The sequence below is a fragment of the Salvelinus alpinus genome, chromosome 2 (genome assembly GCF_045679555.1).
Source record: "Salvelinus alpinus chromosome 2, SLU_Salpinus.1, whole genome shotgun sequence".
NCBI lineage: Eukaryota > Metazoa > Chordata > Actinopteri > Salmoniformes > Salmonidae > Salvelinus > Salvelinus alpinus.
In genome coordinates this window covers 35,496,087-35,517,982 of record NC_092087.1, presented here as the reverse complement: position 1 = coordinate 35,517,982, position 21,896 = coordinate 35,496,087, and the positions used below count along the sequence as shown (strand labels likewise).

The window sequence follows — 21,896 nt, the reverse complement described above, 5'->3', positions numbered from 1 at the left end:
AACACAAAGCTCCCCAGGTTTGCTTGTCATTGCTTGTCCCGCACCACACACTAGACTACTGCAACACTGTTTCACCTGCCATAAACCCACTCACATTGGTGCCACAATAGAGAGAAGATGATGATGTGCAGGTTTGCTGAAAAAACGGGTGCTGTTTTTTGGTTATGGCCTATTGATTATCAATTGTTAAGGATGCACAGAAATTCCAAAACGTGTGGAGTTTTTAGTTCAGATTATTTGTTTGCAATATGTGATCTATAGGCTAAGATAACTTTATAAGCTGTTTATTCGATTGTAGGGTTTGAATAGTGTGAGACAAATTTGGTGAGAATCACAACATATGGTACAAAATCAATTCTAGCTCTTAAAGGGGCAGTAGCCTGTGTACAATTTTTGATTACAGCATTATTTAACATGCAGTTATTCTTCTGCTATTTATTCTGTTACCAATAATATGTACATGTTAATAGTATCTTCTGATTACAATTACTATGTCTCACCTTTAATTAAATGCAATCAATTAGCTTACAACATGTAAGTAGGTACTGTATATATGGCTGTCCGATAACACATTCTGATGGAATGGCTTGTCCTGCACTTTGTAAAAACCCAGAGTGCATTGAGGGAATGTTGGAAAAAGATCTTGGTTCCTTTCTAAACATAGCAATGTGAATGCAAAGAGGACGGTCCACAAAATAGGTGAAGTGAACTGGCAAAAGAGTTGAGTCCTCATTCAAAGGCAAGGGCACTGTGAATACAAAGAGCTTTTTTTTTTACCCCACAGTTCACTTTAAAGAAGACTGAGATCGGTTCTTTTAAAGAGGACTATATGTTAAAATGCCCTCAGTGAGAGTGCTGACTGTACTTTATTTTGAATATTTATAGAAACTAGTCTTACCGTTTATAGCATTAGGAAAGTATAGAAAGTATGATATAGTGTCTAACCCTGCTTTTGAAATGCAGTAGTGCTGCATGAAGAGCACCTCAGGTACTTAGTGAGAGCAGTGACACCTAACCATAGAGGTAGACCATGTGAGAGGGGGTCCACGGGAGTGGGGTTAGAGCAGTGACACCTAACCATAGAGGTAGACCATGTGAGAGGGGGTCCACGGGAGTGGGGTTAGAGCAGTGACACCTAACCATAGAGGTAGACCATGTGAGAGGGGGTCCACGGGAGTGGGGTTAGAGCAGTGACACCTAACCATAGAGGTAGACCATGTGAGAGGGGGTCCACGGGAGTGGGGTTAGAGCAGTGACACCTAACCATAGAGGTAGACCATGTGAGAGGGGGTCCACAGGAGTGGGGTTAGAGCAGTGACACCTAACCATAGAGGTAGACCATGTGAGAGGGGGTCCACGGGAGTGGGGTTAGAGCAGTGACACCTAACCATAGAGGTAGACCATGTGAGAGGGGGTCCACGGGAGTGGGGTTAGAGCAGTGACACCTAACCATAGAGGTAGACCATGTGAGAGGGGGTCCACGGGAGTGGGGTTAGAGCAGTGACACCTAACCATAGAGGTAGACCATGTGAGAGGGGGTCCACGGGAGTGGGGTTAGAGCAGTGACACTTAACCATAGAGGTAGACCATGTGAGAGGGGGTCCACGGGAGTGGGGTTAGAGCAGTGACACCTAACCATAGAGGTAGACCATGTGAGAGGGGGTCCACGGGAGTGGGGTTGGAGCAGTGACACTTAACCATAGAGGTAGACCATGTGAGAGGGGGTCCACGGGAGTGGGGTTAGAGCAGTGACACCTAACCATAGAGGTATACCATGTGAGAGGGGGTCCACAGGAGTGGGGTTAGAGCAGTGACACCTAATCATAGAGGTAGACCATGTGAGAGGGGGTCCACGGGAGTGGGGTTAGAGCAGTGACACCTAATCATAGAGGTAGACCATGTGAGAGGGGGTCCACGGGAGTGGGGTTAGAGCAGTGACACCTAATCATAGAGGTAGACCATGTGAGAGGGGGTCCACGGGAGTGGGGTTAGAACAGTGACACCTAATCATAGAGGTAGACCATGTGAGAGGGGGTCCACGGGAGTGGGGTTAGAACAGTGACACCTAACCATAGAGGTAGACCATGTGAGAGGGGGTCCACAGGAGTGGGGTTAGAGCAGTGACACCTAACCATAGAGGTAGACCATGTGAGAGGGGGTCCACGGGAGTGGGGTTAGAGCAGTGACACCTAACCATAGAGGTAGACCATGTGAGAGGGGGTCCACAGGAGTGGGGTTAGAGCAGTGACACCTAACCATAGAGGTAGACCATGTGAGAGGGGGTCCACAGGAGTGGGGTTAGAGCAGTGACACCTAACCATAGAGGTAGACCATGTGAGAGGGGGTCCACGGGAGTGGGGTTAGAGCAGTGACACCTAACCATAGAGGTAGACCATGTGAGAGGGGGTCCACGGGAGTGGGGTTAGAGCAGTGACACCTAACCATAGAGGTAGACCATGTGAGAGGGGGTCCACGGGAGTGGGGTTAGAGCAGTGACACCTAACCATAGAGGTAGACCATGTGAGAGGGGGTCCACGGGAGTGGGGTTAGAGCAGTGACACCTAACCATAGAGGTAGACCATGTGAGAGGGGGTCCACGGGAGTGGGGTTAGAGCAGTGACACCTAACCATAGAGGTAGACCATGTGAGAGGGGGTCCACGGGAGTGGGGTTAGAGCAGTGACACCTAACCATAGAGGTAGACCATGTGAGAGGGGGTCCACGGGAGTGGGGTTAGAGCAGTGACACCTAACCATAGAGGTAGACCATGTGAGAGGGGGTCCACGGGAGTGGGGTTAGAGCAGTGACACCTAACCATAGAGGTAGACCATGTGAGAGGGGGTCCACAGGAGTGGGGTTAGAGCAGTGACACCTAACCATAGAGGTAGACCATGTGAGAGGGGGTCCACGGGAGTGGGGTTAGAGCAGTGACACTTAACCATAGAGGTAGACCATGTGAGAGGGGGTCCACGGGAGTGGGGTGAGAGCAGTGACACCTAACCATAGAGGTAGACCATGTGAGAGGGGGTCCACGGGAGTGGGGTTAGAGCAGTGACACCTAACCATAGAGGTAGACCATGTGAGAGGGGGTCCACAGGAGTGGGGTTAGAGCAGTGACACCTAACCATAGAGGTAGACCATGTGAGAGGGGGTCCACAGGAGTGGGGTTAGAGCAGTGACACCTAACCATAGAGGTAGACCATGTGAGAGGGGGTCCACAGGAGTGGGGTTAGAGCAGTGACACCTAACCATAGAGGTAGACCATGTGAGAGGGGGTCCACGGGAGTGGGGTTGGAGCAGTGACACTTAACCATAGAGGTAGACCATGTGAGAGGGGGTCCACGGGAGTGGGGTTAGAGCAGTGACACCTAACCATAGAGGTATACCATGTGAGAGGGGGTCCACAGGAGTGGGGTTAGAGCAGTGACACCTAATCATAGAGGTAGACCATGTGAGAGGGGGTCCACGGGAGTGGGGTTAGAGCAGTGACACCTAATCATAGAGGTAGACCATGTGAGAGGGGGTCCACGGGAGTGGGGTTAGAGCAGTGACACCTAATCATAGAGGTAGACCATGTGAGAGGGGGTCCACGGGAGTGGGGTTAGAACAGTGACACCTAATCATAGAGGTAGACCATGTGAGAGGGGGTCCACGGGAGTGGGGTTAGAACAGTGACACCTAACCATAGAGGTAGACCATGTGAGAGGGGGTCCACAGGAGTGGGGTTAGAGCAGTGACACCTAACCATAGAGGTAGACCATGTGAGAGGGGGTCCACGGGAGTGGGGTTAGAGCAGTGACACCTAACCATAGAGGTAGACCATGTGAGAGGGGGTCCACAGGAGTGGGGTTAGAGCAGTGACACCTAACCATAGAGGTAGACCATGTGAGAGGGGGTCCACAGGAGTGGGGTTAGAGCAGTGACACCTAACCATAGAGGTAGACCATGTGAGAGGGGGTCCACGGGAGTGGGGTTAGAGCAGTGACACCTAACCATAGAGGTAGACCATGTGAGAGGGGGTCCACGGGAGTGGGGTTAGAGCAGTGACACCTAACCATAGAGGTAGACCATGTGAGAGGGGGTCCACGGGAGTGGGGTTAGAGCAGTGACACCTAACCATAGAGGTAGACCATGTGAGAGGGGGTCCACGGGAGTGGGGTTAGAGCAGTGACACCTAACCATAGAGGTAGACCATGTGAGAGGGGGTCCACGGGAGTGGGGTTAGAGCAGTGACACCTAACCATAGAGGTAGACCATGTGAGAGGGGGTCCACGGGAGTGGGGTTAGAGCAGTGACACCTAACCATAGAGGTAGACCATGTGAGAGGGGGTCCACGGGAGTGGGGTTAGAGCAGTGACACCTAACCATAGAGGTAGACCATGTGAGAGGGGGTCCACGGGAGTGGGGTTAGAGCAGTGACACCTAACCATAGAGGTAGACCATGTGAGAGGGGGTCCACAGGAGTGGGGTTAGAGCAGTGACACCTAACCATAGAGGTAGACCATGTGAGAGGGGGTCCACGGGAGTGGGGTTAGAGCAGTGACACTTAACCATAGAGGTAGACCATGTGAGAGGGGGTCCACGGGAGTGGGGTGAGAGCAGTGACACCTAACCATAGAGGTAGACCATGTGAGAGGGGGTCCACGGGAGTGGGGTTAGAGCAGTGACACCTAACCATAGAGGTAGACCATGTGAGAGGGGGTCCACAGGAGTGGGGTTAGAGCAGTGACACCTAACCATAGAGGTAGACCATGTGAGAGGGGGTCCACAGGAGTGGGGTTAGAGCAGTGACACCTAACCATAGAGGTAGACCATGTGAGAGGGGGTCCACAGGAGTGGGGTTAGAGCAGTGACACCTAACCATAGAGGTAGACCATGTGAGAGGGGGTCCACAGGAGTGGGGTTGGAGCAGTGACACTTAACCATAGAGGTAGACCATGTGAGAGGGGGTCCACGGGAGTGGGGTTAGAGCAGTGACACCTAACCATAGAGTTAGACCATGTGAGAGGGGGTCCACGGGAGTGGGGTTAGAGCAGTGACACCTAATCATAGAGGTAGACCATGTGAGAGGGGGTCCACGGGAGTGGGGTTAGAGCAGTGACACCTAATCATAGAGGTAGACCATGTGAGAGGGGGTCCACGGGAGTGGGGTTAGAACAGTGACACCTAATCATAGAGGTAGACCATGTGAGAGGGGGTCCACGGGAGTGGGGTTAGAACAGTGACACCTAACCATAGAGGTAGACCATGTGAGAGGGGGTCCACAGGAGTGGGGTTAGAGCAGTGACACCTAACCATAGAGGTAGACCATGTGAGAGGGGGTCCACGGGAGTGGGGTTAGAGCAGTGACACCTAACCATAGAGGTAGACCATGTGAGAGGGGGTCCACAGGAGTGGGGTTAGAGCAGTGACACCTAACCATAGAGGTAGACCATGTGAGAGGGGGTCCACAGGAGTGGGGTTAGAGCAGTGACACCTAACCATAGAGGTAGACCATGTGAGAGGGGGTCCACAGGAGTGGGGTTAGAGCAGTGACACCTAACCATAGAGGTAGACCATGTGAGAGGGGGTCCACGGGAGTGGGGTTAGAGCAGTGACACCTAACCATAGAGGTAGACCATGTGAGAGGGGGTCCACGGGAGTGGGGTTAGAGCAGTGACACCTAACCATAGAGGTAGACCATGTGAGAGGGGGTCCACGGGAGTGGGGTTAGAGCAGTGACACCTAACCATAGAGGTAGACCATGTGAGAGGGGGTCCACGGGAGTGGGGTTAGAGCAGTGACACCTAACCATAGAGGTAGACCATGTGAGAGGGGGTCCACAGGAGTGGGGTTAGAGCAGTGACACCTAACCATAGAGGTAGACCATGTGAGAGGGGGTCCACGGGAGTGGGGTTAGAGCAGTGACACCTAACCATAGAGGTAGACCATGTGAGAGGGGGTCCACGGGAGTGGGGTTAGAGCAGTGACACCTAACCATAGAGGTAGACCATGTGAGAGGGGGTCCACGGGAGTGGGGTTAGAGCAGTGACACCTAACCATAGAGGTAGACCATGTGAGAGGGGGTCCACAGGAGTGGGGTTAGAGCAGTGACACCTAACCATAGAGGTAGACCATGTGAGAGGGGGTCCACAGGAGTGGGGTTAGAGCAGTGACACCTAACCATAGAGGTAGACCATGTGAGAGGGGGTCCACAGGAGTGGGGTTAGAGCAGTGACACCTAACCATAGAGGTAGACCATGTGAGAGGGGGTCCACAGGAGTGGGGTTAGAGCAGTGACACCTAACCATAGAGGTAGACCATGTGAGAGGGGGTCCACGGGAGTGGGGTTAGAGCAGTGACACTTAACCATAGAGGTAGACCATGTGAGTGGGGGTCCACGGGAGTGGGGTTAGAGCAGTGACACCTAACCATAGAGGTAGACCATGTGAGAGGGGGTCCACAGGAGTGGGGTTAGAGCAGTGACACCTAACCATAGAGGTAGACCATGTGAGAGGGGGTCCACAGGAGTGGGGTTAGAGCAGTGACACCTAACCATAGAGGTAGACCATGTGAGAGGGGGTCCACGGGAGTGGGGTTAGAGCAGTGACACTTAACCATAGAGGTAGACCATGTGAGTGGGGGTCCACGGGAGTGGGGTTAGAGCAGTGACACCTAACCATAGAGGTAGACCATGTGAGAGGGGGTCCACAGGAGTGGGGTTAGAGCAGTGACACCTAACCATAGAGGTAGACCATGTGAGAGGGGGTCCACGGGAGTGGGGTTAGAGCAGTGACACCTAACCATAGAGGTAGACCATGTGAGAGGGGGTCCACGGGAGTGGGGTTAGAGCAGTGACACCTAACCATAGAGGTAAACCATGTGAGAGGGGGTCCACAGGAGTGGGGTTAGAGCAATGACACCTAACCATAGAGGTAGACCATGTGAGAGGGGGTCCACGGGAGTGGGGTTAGAGCAGTGACACCTAACCATAGAGGTAGACCATGTGAGAGGGGGTCCACGGGAGTGGGGTTAGAGCAATGACACCTAACCATAGAGGTAGACCATGTGAGAGGGGGTCCACGGGAGTGGGGTTAGAGCAGTGACACCTAACCATAGAGGTAGACCATGTGAGAGGGGGTCCACGGGAGTGGGGTTAGAGCAGTGACACCTAACCATAGAGGTAGACCATGTGAGAGGGGGTCCACGGGAGTGGGGTTAGAGCAGTGACACCTAACCATAGAGGTAGACCATGTGAGAGGGGGTCCACGGGAGTGGGGTTAGAGAAGTGACACCTAACCATAGAGGTAGACCATGTGAGAGGGGGTCCACGGGAGTGGGGTTAGAGAAGTGACACCTAACCATAGAGGTAGACCATGTGAGAGGAGGTCCACGGGAGTGGGGTTAGAGCAGTGACACCTAACCATAGAGGTAGACCATGTGAGAGGGGGTCCACGGGAGTGGGGTTAGAGCAGTGACACCTAACCATAGAGGTAGACCATGTGAGAGGGGGTCCACGGGAGTGGGGTTAGAGCAGTGACACTTAACTATAGAGGTAGACCATGTGAGAGGGGGTCCACGGGAGTGGGGTTAGAGCAGTGACACTTAACCATAGAGGTAGACCATGTGAGAGGGGGTCCACGGGAGTGGGGTTAGAGAAGTGACACCTAACCATAGAGGTAGACCATGTGAGAGGGGGTCCACGGGAGTGGGGTTAGAGCAGTGACACTTAACCATAGAGGTAGACCATGTGAGAGGGGGTCCACGGGAGTGGGGTTAGAGCAGTGACACCTAACCATAGAGGTAGACCATGTGAGAGGGGGTCCACGGGAGTGGGGTTAGAGCGGTGACACCTAACCATAGAGGTAGACCATGTGAGAGGGGGTCCACGGGAGTGGGGTTAGAGCGGTGACACCTAACCATAGAGGTAGACCATGTGAGAGGGGGTCCACGGGAGTGGGGTTAGAGCGGTGACACCTAACCATAGAGGTAGACCATGTGAGAGGGGGTCCACGGGAGTGGGGTTAGAGCAGTGACACCTAACCATAGAGGTAGACCATGTGAGAGGGGGTCCACGGGAGTGGGGTTAGAGCAGTGACACCTAACCATAGAGGTAGACCATGTGAGAGGGGGTCCACGGGAGTGGGGTTAGAGCAGTGACACTTAACCATAGAGGTCGACCATGTGAGAGGGGGTCCACGGGAGTGGGGTTAGAGCAGTGACACTTAACCATAGAGGTAGACCATGTGAGAGGGGGTCCACGGGAGTGGGGTTAGAGCAGTGACACTTAACCATAGAGGTAGACCATGTGAGAGGGGGTCCACGGGAGTGGGGTTAGAGCAGTGACACCTAACCATAGAGGTAGACCATGTGAGAGGGGGTCCACGGGAGTGGGGTTAGAGCAGTGACACTTAACCATAGAGGTAGACCATGTGAGAGGGGGTCCACGGGAGTGGGGTTAGAGCAGTGACACTTAACCATAGAGGTAGACCATGTGAGAGGGGGTCCACGGGAGTGGGGTTAGAGCAGTGACACCTAACCATAGAGGTAGACCATGTGAGAGGGGGTCCACGGGAGTGGGGTTAGAACAGTGACACCTAACCATAGAGGTAGACCATGTGAGAGGGGGTCCACGGGAGTGGGGTTAGAGCAGTGACACCTAACCATAGAGGTAGACCATGTGAGAGGGGGTCCACGGGAGTGGGGTTAGAGCAGTGACACCTAACCATAGAGGTAGACCATGTGAGAGGGGGTCCACGGGAGTGGGGTTAGAGCAGTGACACCTAACCATAGAGGTAGACCATGTGAGAGGGGGTCCACGGGAGTGGGGTTAGAGCAGTGGCACCTAATCATAGAGGTAGACCATGTGAGAGGGGGTCCACGGGAGTGGGGTTAGAGCATGTAGATAGATATCATTAAGACCCTCCGCTTCCCCTCCGACAGGATCAGGTCATGAGCCCCTCCCCACAGCGGTGCAGCTGTTATGGAGTCTGAGACGCCCCTGTCTCTGCATCCACCACCCACGGCCTTTCCCGAAAAGTTTTTAGTGCTTTATTCATTGGCATGCGTCAATATCTTTTGCCATGCTTGTGTGTACAAACTTGTGTTTGGCTTAGAGGTGACAGCATCAACCATAAACACTGGATTTCCCTGAGCAAGAGACTTTCATGTTTAGGGGATATACCCATCACTCATGCTATTGTGGACCAATGTACCCTGGGCTGTACTCTATATACCCATTGTGAAACACTACAAAAAACATGTAATATATACACAGTGAACATTATAAACCAAGGTCTCTATTCAATCCATTTCACCGAAACTCACAGTATACGCTGCATATGTCGGCTCATTCGGAAATGACCTTTAAATTCCTTTTGCGAAATCTGTAACGTTTCAGCGATATGGATTGTATAGATCCCCAACCTCCCACAGTAAAACAGTTGTACTCAATGCTGTCCAAGATTATTATAGTAAAATAAATCTGAAACAAAACCAAAATTAATATAGATAATTTTTTGGGACTGAAATAAACCCATTTGAAAAACAAAAATATAGTGTAACTATTATCTTTGACACCAAAACAAACAAAAATAAACAAAAAGAGAGAAAGAAAACGAATAGAAAAATAAAAACTATAATAACCTTTATGCAGTCTATGGCAGGAAAACAGTTATTACTACATCTTAATGGTGATCAAACATTCACATCTGGGGAAGGGGAAGGGGAAGGGGAAGGGGAAGGGGAAGGGGAAGGGGAAGGGGAAGGGGAAGGGGAAGGGGTATATAAACAGAAAATCAGGCTTTGACTCAGCCTCAGATATGACCATATCTCCACATCTGTTACAAGGTGAGAGGACCATATAGAAAGGAAGAGGAGGCGACATTAATATGTTGTTACAGTACAATACACATAAAGACATGCCATCAAACTGAGCAGTGGATAATGTGAGGACTTCACATTCAATTGTGTACAGAGCTGAGAGCTTCTGTCTTTATGACGTTTCAGAAGGCAGTCAGTGTCAAAAGCACCTATCAACTGTCAGACCCCCCTCTCTCTATTGGAATGTGTGCAGAACCATCTGAGATCCTAATCACTTTTCCATGCCGATGGAACAAACAGCTCAGAGTAATCCCACAAGGGCCACACACACACGCGCACACACACACACACGCGCACACACACACACACACACACACACACACACACACACACACACACACACACACACACACACACACACACACACACACACACACACACACACACACACACACACACACACACACACACACACACACACACACACACACACACACACACACACACACACACACACACACACACACACACACACACACACACACACACACACACACACACCATGGTTGTATCATGCTAATTAGCCCAGCCCTGGAGCCAAAGAACTGTTGTGGATATATATCTTATGATTTATTTGTTTTTCAACTGTGAAAGTATCAGTAAACACCGCTGGCAGATTTATGGGGACACTTAAACCCCCTCTTCAGTTGAACCACTTCATTCTTTAGTTACGCTCCCTCAGTCATCCTATTTTTGGGTTGGTGCCCTGTCCCAAGACTGATATGCTGGAATGTGCTTTGTGTAATTCACCCTCAATTACCCTTCACAAGCCCTCTATCACGACCCTCCCCATGATGCACTGTCCTATTGTTTTCTATCCGTTATATCAGAAGCACTCGGTTGTTGTTCTAGTGTGTTTCCTCTCTAAGACATCCCCACAGTTACTCACTCACACAATCCAACCTCAACATCTCAGGCCCCTGGTCTCTCGTTCCCTATTCTCCCAGAACACAGTTGCATAATATTCATAACTCCTTTCTGGGAAGTGCCAGCAAAATGTAAGATAAGCAGGGCTGCCCAAAGGCTAAAAGTGGAGCCTAGAAATCACAGACACAGTTCTGACCTGACACCTGCTCCAGCAGTACAGTCAATCACTGACATTACATCAGGTTATGATGTAGTCCATAGATAGATGTGTGGAATACTAAGATAGAAGGCCTGGTAAATGTGTGGATGGAGGGATGGATAGATGAATGGATAGTGCCTTTCTAGCTTACCTCTGAGTTGAAGCGGATCTGGCAGACGTTGCAGGAGATGATGGGTCGTTTGGTCTTCATCATGGGGGGGCCGAAGGTGTGGTTCATCACTGCCTTCTGTACCGGGTCCATCTGGAGAGAAAGAGGATGGGGGCAGAGGGGAGAGGGATTATATAGAAAATCTAATTACTCTGAGTAGGGGAGCAGATAGACATATTAGGTTACTGTGCCATGGTGGTGGGCTGGTAGCAGAGTTAGGTTATCTAATGAAACACTTTGAGAAAAGCCCCTATTGCGGGAAAATCGGTAGAGAGAGCGAGAGAGAGAGAGAGAGAGAGGGGTGAATGAATGAAAAGGAGAGCGAGTTAGAGAAAGGGAGAGAGCCTTGATTGATAATGACAGGAGAGTGTGTTTTTGTTCAACAGCAGCTGCTGGACCTGTCTGTGACTTGGGTCTTGGGTGGGCCCCAATTACAGACTCCCCATCCTACATAAATTATCACTTTGTTTTGGGGCTTTTGTGTACCATTGGAGGCTCCTCAGAAGAGGAAAGGGAGGACCATCCTCAGTGAATTTCATAAAAATGTAAATTGTAAAACATTTAAAAAGTTATCCTTTTTAGATAAAACTATACTAAAAAGATTCACTTGTCACCAAATAGCACAGCACACTGTTTTGTAATGAAGGTCTACAGTAGCCTCAACAGCACTCTGTGGGGTAGCACCATGGTGTAGCCGGAGCACAGCTAGCTTCCATCCTCCTCTGGGTACATTGACTTCAAAACAAAACCTAGGAGGCTCATGGTTCTCACCCAATTCCATAGACTTACACAGTAATTATAACAACTTCCGGAGGACGTCCTCCAACATATCAGAGCTCTTGCAGCATGAACTGACATGTTGTCCATCCAATCAAAGGATCAGATAAGGAATCTAGTACTGAAAGCATAAGCTACAGCTAGCTAGCATTGCCGTGCATAACACGTGGTAAGTAGTTGACTGAAAAGAGAGAGAAAGATAATAGTTGAACAGTTTTGAACAAATTAATTTCTTCCAAAATGAAGAAGAAGCAAGAAGAGAGATAGAGAGACAGATTTCATTTTTTTTTCACTGCCACTGCAACAAAACAAAAAAATACAGTACATTCGGAAAGTATTCTCAATCCACTTTACTTTTTCCACATTTTGTTACGTAACAGCCTTATTCTAAAAGAGATAAAATATTATTTTTTCTCAACAATCTGAACACAATACCCCATAATGACAAAGCTAAAAACAGGTTTTTAGAAATGTTTGCACGTTTATTAAATATAAAAAACAGAAATACGTTATTTACATAAGTATTCAGACCCTTTGCTATGAGACTAGAAATTGAGCACAGGTGCATCCTGTTTCCAATAGATCATCCATGAGATGTTTCTACAACTTGATTGGAGTCCACCTGTGGTAAATTCAATTGATTGGACATGATTTGGAAAGGCACACACCAGTCTATATAAGTTTCCACAGTTGACAGTGCATGTCAGATCAAAAACCAAGCCAAGAGGTCGAAGGAATTGTCCGTAGAGCTCCGAGACAGGATTGTTTCGAGGCACAGATCTGGGAAGGTTACCAAAACATTTCTGCTGCATTGAAGGTCCCCAAGAACACAGTGGCCGCCATCATTCGTAAATGGAAGAAGTTTGGAACCATCAAGACTCTTCCTAGAGCTTGCTACCCAGCCAAACTAAGCAATAGGGGGGAGAAGGGCCTTGGTCAGGGAGGTGACCAAGAACCCGATGGACACTCTCACAGCACTCCAGAGTTCCTCTGCGTAGATGGGAGAACCTTCCAGAAGGACAACCATCTCTGCAGCCCTCCACCAATCAGGCCTTTATGGTAGAGTGGCCAGACAGAAGCCACACCTCAGTAAAAGGCACATGAAAGCCTGCTTGGAGTTTGCCAAAACGCACTTAAAGACTCTGAGACCAGTAGAAACAAGATTCTCTGGTCTGATGAAACCAATATTGAACTCTTTCGCCTGAATGTCAAGCGTCACGTCTGGAGGAAACCTGGCACCATCCCTACGGTGAATCATGGTGGTGGCAGCATCATGCTGTGGGGATGTTTTTCAGTGGCAGGGACTGTAAGACAAGTCAGGATCTAGGGGAAAGATGAATGGAGCAAAGCACAGAGAGATCCTTGATGAAAACCTGCTCCAGAGCGCTCAGGACCTCAGACTGTGGTGAAGGTTCACATTCCAACAGGACAACAACCCTAAGGACACAACCAAGACAATGCAGGAGTGGCTTCGGGACAAGTCTCTGAATGTCCTTGAGTGGCACACCAACTGGAAGGAACACGCAACACTATCTGTGGAGAAAAGAAGGCACAGCACACCAACATCGAAATCTCATCCCAACTGTAAAGTATGGTGGAGGGAGCATCATGGTTTGGGGCTGCTTTGCTGCCTCAGGGCCTCGACAGCTTGCTATCATCGATGGAAAATGAATTACCAAGTTTATCAAGACATTTTTCAGGAGAATGTTAGGCTATCTGTCCGCCAATTGAAGCTCAACAGAAGTTGAGTGATGCAACAGGACAACGATCCAAAACACAGAAGTAAATCAACAACAGAATGGGTTCAACAGAAGAAAATACGCCTTCTGGAGTGGCCCAGTCAGAGTCCTGACCTCAACACTATTGAGATGCTGTGGCATGACCTCAAGAGAGCAGTTCCCACCAGACATCCCAAGAATATTGCTGAACTGAAACAGTTTTGTAAAGAGGAAGGATCCAAAAATCCTCCTGACCGTTATGAGGGTCTGATCCACAACTACAGAAAACGTTTGGTTGAGGTTATTGCTGCCAAAGGACGGTCAACCAGTTATTAAATCCAAGGGTTCACATACTTTTTCCACCCTGCACTGTGAATGTTTACACGGTGTGTTTTTTGTGTTTTGTTAGTTTAAGTAGACTGTGTTTGTCTATTGTTGTGACCTAGATGAAGATCAGATCAAATTTTACTACCAATTTATACAGAAATCCAGGTATTTCCAAAGGGTTCACGTACGTTTTCTTGCCACTGTATATATATATATATATATATATATATATGTATAGATGTATGCCCCAGGAAGCCCCCACACCCTAGATGGAAGACCCCAGGAAGACCCCCACCAGCTAACTCTGACACCGCTGCTGAAAAAAATCCTAGGGGAACACTGATACCACTAACAACTCCCATTAGGGTTGGACAGACCATGATAACAGACAACTAAAATTTGATTTGAGTAATGTCTTCTTAGACGAATGCACAAGGCTTTTACAGTATGTGTAGATTTTTTTAAATAACGTTTTAACACTTCACTGCTCTTAAGAAAGGCATGTTGACCATGTTGATCAGACTCAAGCCATCCCAGATAGCTGTTGTTTACAGTATACCCTGACCAAAATGGTCCCAAACAGGATAAGTGGGCATGTTGAAGGTTCTGACCACTCTGCTAGGTAACCACAACCCAGGCTGGGTGTTTCTCCACTCTGCAGCCAAAAGCTGCAGAGTGGAGGTTTTACTTAACTTGGGGTTTTACTTAACTTCTAATCACTGACTGCTGCTGTGAAATTACGCTGCAAAATGAGAGTCTGTTTTCACATTCAACTTCCAAACACCAGGTTAAGGTGTAATTATACTCCCATATGTAAGTGGTTCAATAACAGTTCCTGGCAATATTTATACTCCTCATCTTTAACCTGGAGTTTTCTTTGTTCCCTTAATCACAACGCACTTCAGAGTGCTCACTCTCCCTCTCCCTTTATCTCTCTCTCGCTCTCTTTCCCTTCTCTCTCTCCTGATGTGTTATAAGGATATTCAATCCCAGAGCCCCCCACCTACCACTTCCCACCCATCTCTCTCTCTCTCTCTCTCTCTCTCTCTCTCTCTCTCTCTCTCTCTCTCTCTCTCTCTCTCTCTCTCTCTCTCTCTCTCTCTCTCTCTCGCTCTCTCAATCCTTACTCTAGAATACAGCTGTCTCTCCAAATGAATTTGTTTGTATTCACCACTCACTTTCTATATACTGTATGCCAACAACAAGGTGTTCTGTGAAGTCACAGTGTGTGTGCGCACCTATTCATGTCCTATTGTCAATTTCGGTTAGCCATCTTTGTCTCATAACATCTCTCTCTCTCTCGCTCTCTCTCTCTCTCTCTCTCTCTCTCTCTCTCTCTCTCTCTCTCTCTCTCTCTCTCTCTCTCTCTCTCTCTCTCTCTCTCTCTCTCTCTCTCTCTCTCTCTCTCTCTCTCTCTCTCTCTCTCTCTCTTTGTAGCCCTCTTCCTCTGTTTGTCTAGCTGTTTTGAACAGGCTGATTGATCTCTCTCCCTCCACCCCTCTCTCCACCCGTCTCTACTTCCTCTCTGCCATTATGACCTCACTCATTAAGCCACTTTTACGTCCCTTCTTTCATTCCCTCCTCTCTTCATACCTCCACCCATGGCTGAACTGTACACCATACGGGGCTGGCAGAGAAATCATTATATACTCTAATCTGTACTCTTGATAGAGGTGGGGAGCACTCGCTCCATGGGATAGTATGATACTGTATGGTGTGTGGTGTGTGGTGTATGGTGTATGGTGTATGGTGTGTGTTGTGTGATGCACCCAAACTCTTTAGAAGTGAATCATGGAGCATTCAGTGTAGCAGCCAGGCTCACAGAGCATCAGGAACTTGTTCCCTCACTGCACTGCCTGTTTATTGTCCTCATTATACATTTATATTCTATTTTATTTTTATTTGACCTTTATTTAACTAGGCAAGTCAGTTAATAAGAACAAATTCTTATTTACAATGACGACCTACCAAAAGGCAAAAGGCCTCCTGCGGGGAAGGGGTCTCTGAGGGGCCAAAGACCCCTCAGAGACACCAATACTCCTTAGCCGGCCCACAAGAATGGAATGGTCTACTGTATCAAAAGCTTTGGCAAAGTCAATAAAAATAGAAGCACATCATTGCTTAGAATCAATGGCAATGGTGAGATCATTTAGGACCTTTAAGGTTGCAGTGACACATCCATAACCTGAGCAGAAAGCAGATTGCTTACCAGAGAGAATACTATAGACATCAAGAATCCACTCAGTTGATTATTGACAAGTTTTTCCAACACTTCTGATAAACAGGGCAAAATAGAAATAGGCCTATAACAGTTAGGATCAGCTTGATCTCCCCTTTTAAATATAGGATGAACCGTGGCTGCATTCCAAGCAATGGGAACCTCCCCAGAGAGGAGATACAGGTTAAAAAGGTCAGAGATATCCTTGGCGATGATAGGGGCTGCAACCTTAAAGAAGATAGTATCTAAACCATCTGACCCAGATGTTTTTGGGGGGTCAAGTTTAAGGAGCTCCTTTAGCACCTCAGACTCAGTGACCGCCTGCAGGGAGAAACTTTGTAGCGGGGCAGGGGAAAAAGAGGGAGGAGCATTGGGGCTACTTGCATTAGAAGGGGTAGGAGATGAGGAAATGTTGGACAGGCAATGAGGCAAGGCTGAGTCAAATAGGAATCCAGACATAATGAAGTGGTGATTAAAGAGCTCAGTCATGTGCTCCTTGTCAGTAAAACCACATCATCAACATTAATGGACTTGGGCAGCTGTGAGGAGGAGGGTTTATTATCCAGGTCTTTAACCATTTTCCAGAACTTCTTGGGGTTAGACCCACAGAGAGAGAACTGCTCCTTAAAACTTCTTATGGCTGCATCCCGCTACCGGGATCGATATGACAGCAGCCAGATAAAGTGCAGGGCGCCAAATTCAAAAAGCAGAAATCTCATAATTAAAATTCCTCAAACATACATGTGTCTTATATCATTTTAAAGGTATTCTTGTTGTTAATCCCACTAAAGTGTCCGATTTCAAATATGCTTTTCAGCGAAAGCACTACAAACGATTATGTTAGGTCACCATCAAACCACAATAAGCACAGCCATTTTTCCAGCAAAAGATAGCAGTCAGAAAAAGCAGAAATAGAGATAAAATAAATCACTAACCTTTGATTATCTTCATCAGATGACACTCATAGGACTTCATGTTACACAATACATGCATGTTTTGTTTGATAAAGGTCATATTTATAACAAAAGATCTGAGTTTACATTGGCGCGTTAGATTCACTAGTTCCAAAAACATCCAGTGATAGTGCATAGCCACATCGTTTCAACAGAAATACTCATCATAAATGTAGATGATAATACAAGTTATACACATGGAATTATAGATATACCTCTCCTTAATGCAACCGCTGTGTCAGATTTCAAAAAAACTTTACGGAAAAAGCAAATCATGCAATAATCTGAGTCGGAGCTCAGAACAATAGCCAAATTAGCCACCATGTTGGACTCAACAGAAACCAGAAAATACATGATAAATGTTTCCTTACCTTTGATGAACTTCATCAGAATGCAGTCCTAGGAATCCCAGGTCCACAATAAATGCTTGATTTGTTCGATAATGTCCGTTATTTATGTCCAATTAGCTACTTGGTTCGCGCCTTCGGTAAACAATTCCAAAGTCAGAAACCTCCACTATAACGTGACGAAATGTCCAAAAGTTCCGTAACAGTCAGTAGAAACATGTCAAACGATGTACTGAATCAATCTTTAGAATGTTGTTAACATACATCTTGAATAACGTTCCAACCGGAAAATTAAATTGACTTCAGAAGAGCGATGGAACGCCCGTCCTACTCATGTGAAGGCGCATGGTGAATGCGTGATCAGCTCGTGGCAGTGATTACTCATTCCTGTCTTTTTCTGCCCCCCTTCACATTAGAGTCATCAGACAAAGTTCTGTTGACTATTGACATCTAGTGGAAGCCGTAGGAAGTGAAAACTCATCTATATCTCGCTGTCATTTCAATTGAGAGCATGGTTGAAAATCTGATACCTCAGAAACAATTCAAACAGGAAGTGGAACTTCTCAGGTTTTGCCTGCCATATGAGTTCTGTTATACTCACAGACATAATTCAAACAGTTTTAGAAACTTCAGAGTGTTTTCTATCCAATATGAATAATAATATGCATATATTAGCAACTGGGACTAAGGAGCAGGCCGTTTAATATGGGCACCTCTGTGCACCTTTCATCCAAGCTACTCAATACTGCCCCTGCAGCCATAAGAAGTTAAAGTAACTAACTTTGGCCTTCCAGATAGCTTGAGTGCACTTATTTCTCATTTGCCTGAATGAGAGCCAGTCAGCCTGAGTATGTGTGTGCCAAGCCTTTCGCCAAATGGAATTCTTGAGGTGGAGTAACAGCCAGATCACAATATCAAAAAATAAGGTCCAAGCGTCTTCGACAGAGGGGATCAAGCTGATTCTTTACCAATTTACAGAGGCCAGGTCATGAAGGAAGGCTTGCTCATTAAAGTTTTTTAGCAAGCGTCTATGGCAAATCAGGAGTCCCAATGCTTTAGGATTGGTCAGGTGGTTTAAGCATGTCCCAGTTCAGGTGACCTATCAGGACAAATTCAGACTTAGTGTAAGGGGCCCGGAGAGAGCTTAGGGGAGGTAAGTTACAGGCTGGTGCTGAGGTTGGACGAGAACACCCAGCAACAGTCAATAAAGAGTTATTTGAAAGTTTAATGCTTAAAACCAGCAAATCAAATTGTTTGGGGACAGATTTTGTGGAGACAACCGAGCACTGAAGGTGTTCCTTGGTAAAGATTGCCACTCCACCTCCTTTGAAAGATATGTCTTGCCAAAAAAGGTTATTACCAGAAAGGTTAACATCAGTGTTCAAAACACTCTTTCTTAACCACGTCTCAGTAATGACCAGCACATCTGGATTGGAGCTGTGAACCCACACTTTCAATTGATACATTTTATGTAATAAGCTTCTAGTGTTAACGTGCAGAAAACCAAGGCTTTTACGAGAGCAGAAATCAGTGAAACAGATATCAGAGCACAAGTCAGAATTGGGGCTAGCAACAGTAGATGGGCTAGGGTGTACATGCACATTTCCAGATATCATCAGCAGTAATACAATCAGGGCACGGCAGAGGACAGGGAGAGCTCTGCAGTGTTGATTTGTTATGACATTTGAATGTGCATCAGATGGCAACAAGATCATATTGTAGAGCAATTTCATCAGGTAACATGAATACAAAGCCGGCGAGAGGTAGTTAGAATAGGACGGGAGGCCAAGAGTCTGTGTAACCAATAGAGAGTCAGAGTCCCGTGTTTGGGAACAAACATATTCTGTCCCATGGTTGGGTAAACAAGCAAGTTCATAGTCAACAAATCACGCAGGTGTCATGAAACAAATAGCATAAACACAAGAAAAAAATATGACAACTTGGGGCTAATCGTTGTAAGTTCAAAGAGTCAATCACCCCAACAAGATATCTTGAGAGAGTACCTCTCTATGAGTCCAGTAGGCTATAAAAGTATGAGATAAAATAAATAAATAAATAAATAGTAGGCCTATAGTAGTTAATTAAAGTGTTTCTGAGTAAGCTCACATAATAAGCTTCACAAGTTAATTAGCCTACCTAAAATTCTGATCAGTACAAAGTCTGCAGTGTGTGTGTAAGTGCGTGTGTGCTGGAGGCGAGCGAAAGCTCGGGAGAGAAGGGGGAGTGTGGCGGGGGTACCTGTACCAGACAGGGGGAGACAGACCAAGGCAGAAGGCGAACAGATCGCAGGTGGAATCCAAGCAGCAGCGCAGCAGGCAATGGGAGTAGGTGTCACACCCACTTGTTAGAAGCTTTTTTCTTTTTCCGGGAGGCAGATTCCTTGTAGAAAATCCCAGCTAGCTAGCTAACGTATCTAGCAAGTCTCTGTCCACTGTTTTTTTTTCCACGGGCAAAATGAGGATTTTAGCTAGCTATATCTCTTCAGTTTCGGCGAATGGTCCTTTATGACGCCCATACAAAGTTGTCCTGTGGCTGTTGTATTTTGTATTTTGCGATGTCAAGGCACTCCTTTCTGGAGTATATCTTCTGATGTGATCAAAGCAACAATATTGTTTCTTATTATTAAGGTAATTTACAATTGAAGTGTCCTGGTGGCATATCAGTTCAAAAAGAGATGAATCCAGAGGGTACTTTACTGTAATGACCACTGCACAGAGAGAGGGGGCTTCAAAGGCCTCTGTATTTGGGTGGGGGAGGCTGTGAAACTCTCCTACCATTGTTGGGCTCAAGGGCTTTGACACCTCTCACTTCAGACCTCAGTACTAATTGAAGTTGCAGCCAGATAAGTTCTGTCCTAGCAAGCTTGGTAGCCTTAACTTAGAATTCAGTCCTTATAGTAGAAATATATTATTGTAATTGATTTTTCTTCTTGGCTTTAAAAGTAGCATCAGACTAAACATTACTCACTCATTTCCAGGTTGAATAGTGTTTTCAGGTTTCTGTTTCTTTTGCTGGTCGTTGGTTTTGTAGTAAGTATTGTTCCAGGTAATTTTGTCTAAAATCAGGTTGTAGGTTTGGAGTTTTGATTTGGAGTGAAGGTTATGTTGGCTACAGTTCCCCTTTTTTGACTATGTTATTGGTGTCCGAGCTGAGCAACCCCTATCTGAATACTTTCCGAATGCACTGTATATACAAGGAGTACCAGTACTGACTCAGTGTGCAGGGGTACGAGGTAGTTTAACTTGTTTTTTTATAGCTGAGGCAACTGGGGAAAGATTAAGGTTCTTCCTTCTCAGCTACCCATACTTGATTCATTTCCGAATAGGCTTGTCCAACGACCCATGGCGGAGGTTAAGCACAGACTGTTACAATAACAGGTCCTCATCAGAATGTCACTCATTATCTGACAACAACTAGGAAACTTTAGTGGTTCTCTCAATCTCATACATTACTTATCAATGTCTGTGAAGTTTCTATCAAATTCTTGTATCTGCTCGGTCGGGGTCCGACACGTAACGAAAAAGACATTACAGACAAAATACTTTAAAATATACATACATTAAAAAACATTCACGTGTGTGTGTGTGTGTGTGTGTGTGTGTGTGTGTGTGTGTGTGTGTGTGTGTGTGTGTGTGTGTGTGTGTGTGTGTGTGTGTGTGTGTGTGTGTGTGTGTGTGTGTGTGTGTGTGTGTGTGTGTGTGTGTGTGTGTGTGTGTGTGTGTGTGTGTGTGTGTGTGCATCTATCAGTTACACATGCATGTCAGTACATATACAGAACAAGTAGGTCACACGGGGGAGAGGCACTGTGCTGTGAGGTGTTGCTTTAATTGTTTTTTGAAACCAGGTTTGCTGTTCACTTGCTTTTTGCCATATAAGATGGAAGGGAGTTCCATGCACTCGTGGCTCTGTATAATACTGTACATTTCCTTGAATTTGTTCTGGACCTGGGGACTGTGAAAAGACCCCTGGTGGCATGTCTGGTGGGGTAAGTGTGTGTGTCAGTGCTGTGTGTACGTTAACTATGCAAACAACTTGGGATTTCCAACACATTAATGTTTTGTATAAAAATAAGAAGTGACGCAGTCAGTCAGTCTTTCCTCAACCCTTAACCAAGAGAGACTGGCATGCATAGTATTAAAATTAGCCCTCTGATTACAATGAAGAACAATTGTGCCACTTTGTTCTCAACCAGCTGCAGCTTAACTAGGTCTTTCTTTGCAGCACTTGACCATATGACTGGACAATAATCAAGATAAGACAAAACTAGAGAGTGGTGGAGTGGTGTCAAAAAAGCAGAGCATCTCTTTATTACTGACAGACCTCTACCCATCTTTACAACCATTGAAACTATGGGGGGGTTGCACCAACATGGATGAACTCTTAAACTGGGTTAAATCAAGGTTTATCTATTAATCTTGTTGCACCAAATTTAAACCTAGTTTTAAATGAATCCTAGTTAAA

General features: G+C 47.0%; 1 protein-coding gene across 3 annotated transcripts in view; it reads right to left on the bottom strand.

Moving 5' to 3' along the window:
• Nucleotides 1-21,896, bottom strand: part of LOC139559764 (zinc finger protein 385A-like) — a 102,483-nt gene that overhangs the window by 29,779 nt on the left and 50,808 nt on the right. For all 3 annotated transcript variants that reach the window (XM_071376107.1, XM_071376117.1, XM_071376124.1), the window contains one exon: nucleotides 11,078-11,188. In XM_071376107.1, the coding sequence (XP_071232208.1) occupies nucleotides 11,078-11,188 (111 nt within the window). The remainder of the gene's footprint in view (nucleotides 1-11,077; nucleotides 11,189-21,896) is intronic.